The sequence below is a fragment of the Nanorana parkeri genome, unplaced genomic scaffold, assembly GCF_000935625.1.
Source record: "Nanorana parkeri isolate BGI_ZX_2015 unplaced genomic scaffold, ASM93562v1 scaffold1174, whole genome shotgun sequence".
Classification (NCBI taxonomy): Eukaryota; Metazoa; Chordata; class Amphibia; order Anura; family Dicroglossidae; genus Nanorana; species Nanorana parkeri.
In genome coordinates, this window is record NW_017307442.1 from 261,198 (window position 1) to 269,868 (window position 8,671).

The 8,671-nt window shown below is 40.4% G+C and overlaps 1 protein-coding gene across 1 annotated transcript in view; it reads right to left on the reverse strand.

Moving 5' to 3' along the window:
- Positions 1-8,671, reverse strand: part of LOC108796813 (collagen alpha-1(V) chain-like) — a 210,575-nt gene that overhangs the window by 114,590 nt on the left and 87,314 nt on the right. Inside the window, exons 5-8 of the mRNA XM_018568345.1 lie at positions 5,181-5,312; positions 3,958-4,101; positions 1,242-1,499; positions 663-824 (exon numbers count right to left, since the gene is read on the reverse strand). Coding sequence (XP_018423847.1) covers positions 663-824; positions 1,242-1,499; positions 3,958-4,101; positions 5,181-5,312 — 696 coding nt within the window. The remainder of the gene's footprint in view (positions 1-662; positions 825-1,241; positions 1,500-3,957; positions 4,102-5,180; positions 5,313-8,671) is intronic.

An 8,671-nucleotide genomic window follows, 5' to 3' on the forward strand; every position in this document is an offset into this window, starting at 1 on the left:
TTGCTTTGTAATAAATCTCAAGACCTGTCTTAATGTTAATAACTACAATTGATTCCCTGAATTTGGCAATGTTGCTTTTAGCATATCAAGACTTTCATCTGAAAAATATAATTTTAGAGTGCAGTTCACACAAGTGGAAGACTCAGGCCCTTCCGGAGGGCACTGTACGTGAGCCTGTCCCTTTCACATTTCTTCGCATCCTTCTGGCTCTGTCCTGATTATAGGCTAGCAGATTCAGACTATCACAATACAGACATGGGCCCTCTACGCCAACATTGGTAATTAATTAAAAAGTATGCCATACTATGTATATATCTGCCATAATATGATTCACAAAACCCAAAAGGTGTGAATACTTCTCTCTTGAATGAGGGTAGGCCACTATGAAATTATCTGTCTCACTGTTTTATATTAGGAAATGTCCCTAAACTTTTTCATTTTAAAATTAGGAAAAAGTTGGTACACGATTGTTTTATTATTTTGCATTTCTGCTCTGATTTCATCTAGTGCAATTCAACCTTCTAGCCTGCAGGTGTCGCTCATCACCTTTATTTATGTTAATACATCATAGGGATCAGTGATGTAATAGAAGATGCTACTTGTTTTAAAGTGATGATTCAGTGACTGAAAACATTTTCAGTGAAGGAAAAACTTGCAGTTACCTCATATTCTGGCACAATCACAGCTGATTCATTCAAATCCCCTATACCGTACTCCTCCTGGTCAGTAAAAGAGTCATCATAGGTGTCTATGGTCTCCTCGGCGAAATCACTATCGACATTTCCATCCTGTCTGGAGCTTCCTACACCACTCACCAATGTACCCTGAGATGAGAGAAGAGCCTCAGTTCACTCAAATTAACCAATTATTACTTCTTGTTTTATCTCATGAGAACTTACTCCCTAAAATGTTCAGTTCACAAAAACAAATATCATATACATGTGCTATTTTCTCACATAAGATGTGTATTTCACTTCTGAAAGCCTTAGAAAGGAAATGAGACGCATTTCCTGCTCTCCCCATTGAAACTCTGTTATTGCAAGCCTCAACTACCATTATTTTCAGGATCAAAACCCCCATGCACTAATCTATCAGAATTGACTAAAAGGTAAAAAAAAAAAAAAGGTGTGTGTGGTTAACTCTGATCTGTGAGATAATGATAATTGTTTATATGACCAGTGATTAAATCTAGCTATGGCAAATATGCTGAGTAGCTCATGAGATGCACAGAGACCACTTACGTTGTTGGTTGCGGTCACAGTGCTGGTGATGACCTCCGCAGTCCTGTCAATGGATTCTTCATCCACATTGGTCCTCTCCTCTTTTTCATCCACCTCAGAGTAGTTGGTGTCTTCGTAGGGTTGTGGTGAGTAATAATCTTCATGTACACCATAGTTATAGTCATATGTTGTTGGGCCTGGGTTGCCTTCACTTTCTTCAATCTTGACTCTTGCTGCTTCAGTAGTTACAGCCGGAGCTTCTGTGGGTACTGTGGTATCCTAAAGGAAAAGAACCATCATACCATTACATATTCTTCTACAACCCCAATTCCAAATAAATTGTAAAAACAAATGAAAATCTCATAAATCCATATTTTATTCACAATAGAAAATATATCCAATGTTTAAACTGAGAAATTGTACCATTTTAGGAAAAGATATGGTAATTTCGAAATTGATGGCAACAACAAACAGTTGTCTCAAAAAAGTTGGAGCAGGGCCATGTTGGGAACTGAGGAGACCAGTTACTGGATTAGGTGAGAGGAATGTTGTCCCATTCTTGCCTGATATAGGATTCTAACTGCTCAACAGTCCTGGGTCATATTTTTCATTTCAAGATGCGGCAAATATTTTCAGTTGGTAAATTGTCTGGCCTGCAGGCAGCCTAGGTAAGCACCCTGAACTCTTCTACTATGAATCCATGCTGTTGTCATAGATGGAGTATGCAGATTAGCATTGTGCTGCTGAAATATGCAAGGCCTTCCCTGAAAAAGATGTAGTCTGGATGGAAGCATATGCTGCTCTAAAACCTGGATATATCTTTTAGCACTGATGGTGCCTTTCCTGTGCAAGCTGCCTATTCCATACACACTAATGTACCCCCTTGCCATCAGAGATGTAGGCCTTTGAACTCAGCGCTGATAACAAGCTGGAAGGTCCCTCTCCTCTTTAGTCCGGAGGACGCGGCACCCATGGTTGCCGAAAAGAATGTAAAATTTTCATTCGTCTAACCACAGAACAGTTTTCCACTTTGCAACAAACCATTTTAAATGAGCTTTGGCCCAGAGAAGACGGTGGCATTACTGGATCATGTTCAGATATTTCTTCTTATTTGCATGATGGAGCTTTAACTTGCATTTTTGGATGGCATGGCGAACTGTGTTAACAGACAGTGATTTTTGGAAATATTCCTGGGCCCATGCAGTGATGTCCATCACAGAATCATGCCTGTTTCTAGTGCAGTGTCGCCTGAGGGCCCGAAGATCACGGGCACCCAATATTGCATTTCGGAATCTTTTCATGATATTATCAGTACTGTAGATGATCATATGATTTACATTGAGGAACATTATTCTGAAATTGTTCCACAATTTTTAGACACAGCTTTTCACAGATTGGTGAACCTCTACCTATCTTTACTTTTGAGGCACTCTGGCTCTCTTAAGATGCCCTTTTTTTACCCAATCATGCTACTGACCTGTTGCCAATTAAATAAATTAGTTGCAAAATGTTTTTCCAGCTCTTCCTTATTAGTACCACTTACTTTGTCAGCTTTTTGTTGCCCTGTCCCAACTTTTTTTTAGACATGTTGCTGCCATCAATTTAAAAATGACCTTATTTTTTCTTAAAATTGTAAATTTTCTCAGTTTAAACATTTGATATGTTTACTATTTTCTACTGTGAATAAAATATACCTTTATGAGATTTTCAAATCATTGCATTTTGTTTTTACGTAGAGTTTACACAGCGTCCTAATTGAGGTTGTACTATCAAACTCTCTTCTCTTGAAATACTCTGCACTGCTGTAAAACTCTGTTTCTTCTGCTATTTTATTTTCCTCTCATGATATAGTCTCTGCAGAAAGGGAACTCTGCCCCATCCACTATATAACTTTCCTGGAATACTCTGTACTTCTAGGTGACTCTACTGCATCCACTATCTAACTCTCCTTTCCTGAAATACTCTGTGCTTCTGGGGGTTTCCTCTACTTCTGCTATCTAATTCTCCTCTCCTGAAACACTCTGTATTGATGCAGGATTCATCTACTTTGAATATCTAACTCTCCTCTCCTGAAATAGATTGGAAGTTTTTTAAAGACAAGTATTTTCATCTAACTCTAAGATTTTCAAATTACAGTCACATGGACAAAAATAAAGACACGTATCCTTGTGTAAAACTTCATAAACTGAGCCTTGTATCTGCATGAGGGGCTGACATGCAATTTGGCAATTGGCTACAAGTTGTTCTAACCCTTCCCAATCCAATTTCAGCATGTCCACAGATAACCGGCTTTGAAACATGAAGACGTTATGTACTGTGCTCTTGTAAATGTAACCCTTATTTACAGCGTTTTAGCCCCTGTTCTGTTGACATGATGTTGTCTCTGTAGTTTGACTACCAATACTTATATGACCGCATCAAAGCCAATGTTAATATTGCTTAGGATAACTGCTTTTTTTTTTTTGTAACTGCAGGGATGTTTTTCAGTTTATAATTTTCGACTTTGTTGAACACTCAGGAGAGCTCGGAAATTCTGCAGACAAATCTAATCTAGTAAACTCTATATATGTTCACAAAACCTGACTGTTATAGTGTGCTTTCAGTATGACTCTGCATAAATAGCTTTGAGTTAAACTTTGATAGTTGCATTAAATAGAGCAATCTAAGGAAACTGCAAAATGTAGAGTTAGATGTGACAACGGTGTGTGTAGGGGGAGGAAGCAGGTGTTTCACATACCTCTTCAAAGTCTGGCTGCGGTCGTATGGCCTCCTCACCGGTGGCTGGTGTGGGCTTTACAGTTGGGGCTTTATCATTTTCCTCTTCATAGTATGGATATTCATAGTAATACCCTTCATCTCCTTCTGCGGCCTCAGGGTATTGCTAAATATGACAAAAAGAGTGTCTAAAAACAAGCGGTACCAACTCCAAAATGCCTGTGCCACCTGCTGTACACTTTGATCAACCTGCCCAAAACCTTTCAACCCAATAGCGTTATCCATGGACTCCAGAACCCCACATCATGAGCTGTAAATCCTACTTTATCCACCAAAACACTACTATCCCAACCAACATTAATAGACCATGCAACCATTTTAGTTTATACAACCCTATAGCTTTGGCTTTAAAACCTATTCTAAATTCCATAGGCACTGTAATCCTAAACTACACACCACAGGCCTCAATACTTGCACCATCATCCTTAGATCCTACTGCATGTCATAGACCCTACCCTTCTCACGGCCCAGGCCCTCCTAACCATCTTGTCTTGAATTGTATTGCAACTGTAATGTTTTCATTTTACTGTAAAGTGCTGCACAGACTGTTGGTGCTATATAAATCCTGCAGAATAATAATAATTACAAAAAAAGCCATATACCTTAAGCCTTACATCATGTGTAACAGACACTACAAAATGACATAGTAAGCCGTACAACTTAAACTTAATGCCATGGGCCCTACATCCCTATAGCAGCAGCCACAAAACCTACCACAGTACCAATATTCATTTACCATTGGCTAAAGGCTCTATGACACATGCAATAGGTACCGAATACCCTTTGCCTTTACCCATATACCTCATAACTCTAAAGAGTTGATTTGCAAAAGGAGTTACCAATGTAGATGTTGCAAAGTAATGTTCAAGAAGGCTATCAAACAACCCTTTACATGACTTCTTCTCTACTCCTTTCAGTATTTAACCCTTCTATCTTTAGGCACAGATCCTACAAACGTATTACATCACGGACCCCACAAGACTAATGAATGCAAAATTCTGGACAACAATAACATCTGTGTTCTGGACTTTAAAGTAATTAAAACTCAAAAGGATGTTACACACTGGTGCTAAATGTTTCCATGTCCCATGCCCAAAATAGGATCTAAATATAAAACCCTCAAACAAACCCCACTCCCCATACCTTTCATTCTGCCTTATCCCTAAATCTCACCCTGGTACTTACATACTCATCCTGATTTGGGTCCTGAGACTGGGGGGTGTCAGGGACAGCCGTGTCACAGTCGGGACTGTAGTGTTCACAATAATCGAAGGCAGCTCGATGGTCTGGGACGATGAGGAGTTGCTGAATGTCCCCCTGAAATGATAAAAAAGACAAAATGGGTGAGATGAAGAGTTCCATCATACAAGAAAATGGAGGGCACTTACAAGGATCTTCGCTCACCTCATCCTCTAAATTATCTTTTTTTCCTAGCACATCATATACAGTAACTAATTACCAGTACAGAATTCTAACATTCTGAATTGAACAGATAATGTTTGTTAACATATTAAAATACTGCATATCAGTTCCCCTATAAAGGCATATGGATGTCTTCAGAGAGGGCTGTGTCCTCTCAACAATTCCAGCATGATGCACAAGGCATATGGGCCAGCATGCATGTAGCAAAAGGATGTAAGTGTGGGGCTCTTTGTGAATTGAGCGATACTTCATATTCTCATCCCAGACTGTACACCTTGTAGTAATTGGTAGGTGATTAAAAAGGGAGACATAAAAAAGGGGGTCCTTCTCTGGAAACATGAGCCTAGTGCTGGCAGGCAGTTGGCTCTTTCACAACAATAAGCCCCAAAAAACAAGTGCTGGAAAGAGAGACTTTACAAGCAACTTTTCTACATGGTGAGGAAAAATAGGTTGCTATACCTGCCCCTGGTGATTTCTTTGACTAATGCACACTGAACCATAAAAGTTAAAAGCTAATAAAGTTACAGATTCAAATAAATTCCTTAACCTTTTACTTTTGCAATAAAAATGTCCTCCTCATTATAGACAGTAAAGTCTAAATATGTGGTTAGCTAGTGATGGCATGAGAACTAGGTTAATACCCTTTAGAGAAAGGCAGTATCTGATTTTTTGTTTAAAGAAAATATTTCAGCATAAAAAAATTAAAGTTAAAAAAGAAAACAGTGGACAAATACTAGCCAGCTAACATTGCCAGCTGATTTGTGGGAGCAGATTAGGAAAACCATGTGACTGCATTTTTCTGAAGTACAACATGGCTGTCCAGTTCAGGTTTAGGCAATAATTCATTTAATTCTCTAAGCATTCTGATTGCCTTTGCCCTAAAGTCCTGGCTGAATGTGGCCCTCAAGGGCTACAGTTGAACATCTCTCTTTAGGTCAGACACATGTATTAACTGATGGCTCCTTCCCTCCATTACTGCCACACACAAGGAGAGAAGAGCATCGAGGATGAAGCCAGCAGTGAAAACAGAGGGGAGCAGTTTTTCCAAGCTCCTGTGAGCTCTCCAAAATGTTGATTAAACAAATTTGGTCCAGAGTGAGCTCTCAATTAGGCAGCGTGCCCAGGACTGAGTCACAGCTTGAGTGACACACAACAGCAGAATTATTTTCACAAGGAATTTGGATTTCCAGCAATGTGTCAGAGCCAGCACAACTGTCCCAGAAAGCTGGCCAGCTGGGACACAGGCTGTACCATTTCCAGACAATGACGGGGGGAGGAATTAATGTGTCACCCACACACAACGTGTAGACTTACCCTTCACTTGGAACTTGTTCTATTGCTATACATCCTATGGTGCAGCCATTATAGATATCCTGAGGTGTGCCAAAAAGACTGTAAACATCAGCACAGCTACCTGTGCAGAGTCAATGCACAGGTTACCACTGATGACCTTCGCCTAGAGATCCTAATTCCCTGACTGTCATGCTGACCCTCTGTTTCCAGTATGTGCTCAGTCAAAGACCCAACCAAAATGGCAGCTAAAGTCTTCCATGACAGGTTTCCAAGGGGCCGCCATATTTGCCAATCAAATTTAGTTTAATGTTACAAAGACCAAAAACTGCTTTTTACTGTTTTATGTTGGATACTGGAGAGTTAATCCTGCTCCTTTCTTCTGTGACCTGGAGATACCTCCTTTTAGAATTTAAATATCAGGGGCACTCTAATGCAGAAACAACTTGGTTAAGTTACATTGCGTTAACTTTTGGACATGGCCTAAAGGGCTTTGCCCCAGTTTCAGTGTGAAATGCCCTAGTGTCAGGGAGAAGGCAAAATACCCCTGTGCCAGTCTGAAGGGGAAAGCCCCAGCAGCAGTAAGAGACAAAAATGCCTTGTCACCAGTGGGAGGCAGAAATGCCCTAGTGTCTGGGAGAAGGCAAAATACCCCTGTGTCAGTCTAAAGGGGGAAAGCCCCTGCAGCAGTAGGAGACAAAAATGCCTTGTCACCAGTGGGAGGCAGAAATGCCCTAGTGCCAGTGAGAAGGCAAAATACCCCTGTGCCAGTCTGAAGGGGAAAGCCCCAGCAGCAGTAGGAGACAAAAATGCCTGGTCACCAGTGTGAGGCAGAAATGCCCTAGTGCCAGTGTGAGGGTCAAATCTCGGGACAATCCCATCGAAGTCATTATGCGTCAGTATGCTGTGGCCATTATGAGTGGGCCCCACCATTTTTTTTATTTATTTTGTATTATGAAGAATATAACAGGAGGAGCTGGAACAAACAAATGAGGGCAAGTACAACCAAAATTCCTGGGTGGACAGAAACAGTCAGGAATTATAGAATTGAAATCTCATTGTTGCCAGGTTCTGCCTACCAGGCTCTACCTGCAACTAAAATACTGACCCTTTAAAAACATTTGAAGATGAACTCTCCCCAAACACACATTAATGCAGCTCTGTATTCAATAAAGCACCATCAAAAGTATTTTCTGAAGGCAATCAATGTGGGTATCTGAATTTGACTTGGTATCAGCCTCTTGTAGTCCATTATATATAATTTTGGGAGAGGGAGAAGCAGCACACAGAGCCAGGCAGATGTGCTGCAGTGTTCAGGTGCTAACAAGGGACATACCAATAGAAGAAGAGAGCAGAGTGAGAGATGAGCTCAACATTGCACTTCTCCTTTCACTGTCCAGTCACAGGTAGGGGAAGGGGCAATACCTGTTAGTGTTACTTAAATACAGCAGTAAAAAAGCAGGTCCTGCCTTGTGAGACAGGACTGTGCTGTGTAAATCTCAGGACTAGATGGACAGAAATACAAATCTTTTGGCAGGGAAATCAGATCCCATTTATGTATTTCACCTATTTGTTTAGTCCTGCTTTAAAAAAGAGTTATCTTTGCATCTCAGATCTGCCAAGGTAGCTTTAGTATGTGGGGGCCCTCATAGTAATTTTACCCCAGAATTGGCTACTATTGACATGTGGTCTGAATCCTTGCAGTCAGTTTCTGTGAACCTGAACTTAAAAATGTTGTTGACAGCGACAGGTTACAATGGCTTGTTAATACAAATTTAGAGCAAACAAGCTTTAAACGCATCTGTGACTTCAATCTGCATGCAACTCCCTCCCTGTGCAGCTGCAAGAACATTAAATATCTCAAATGTGCATGTCACAGGTATGTGAAGAGCCAGATAAGGGCTACTGAGAACATACCTCAAATAGCTGGTTAAATGTACTTTTTCTGAAAGGAAAGTTTGTGG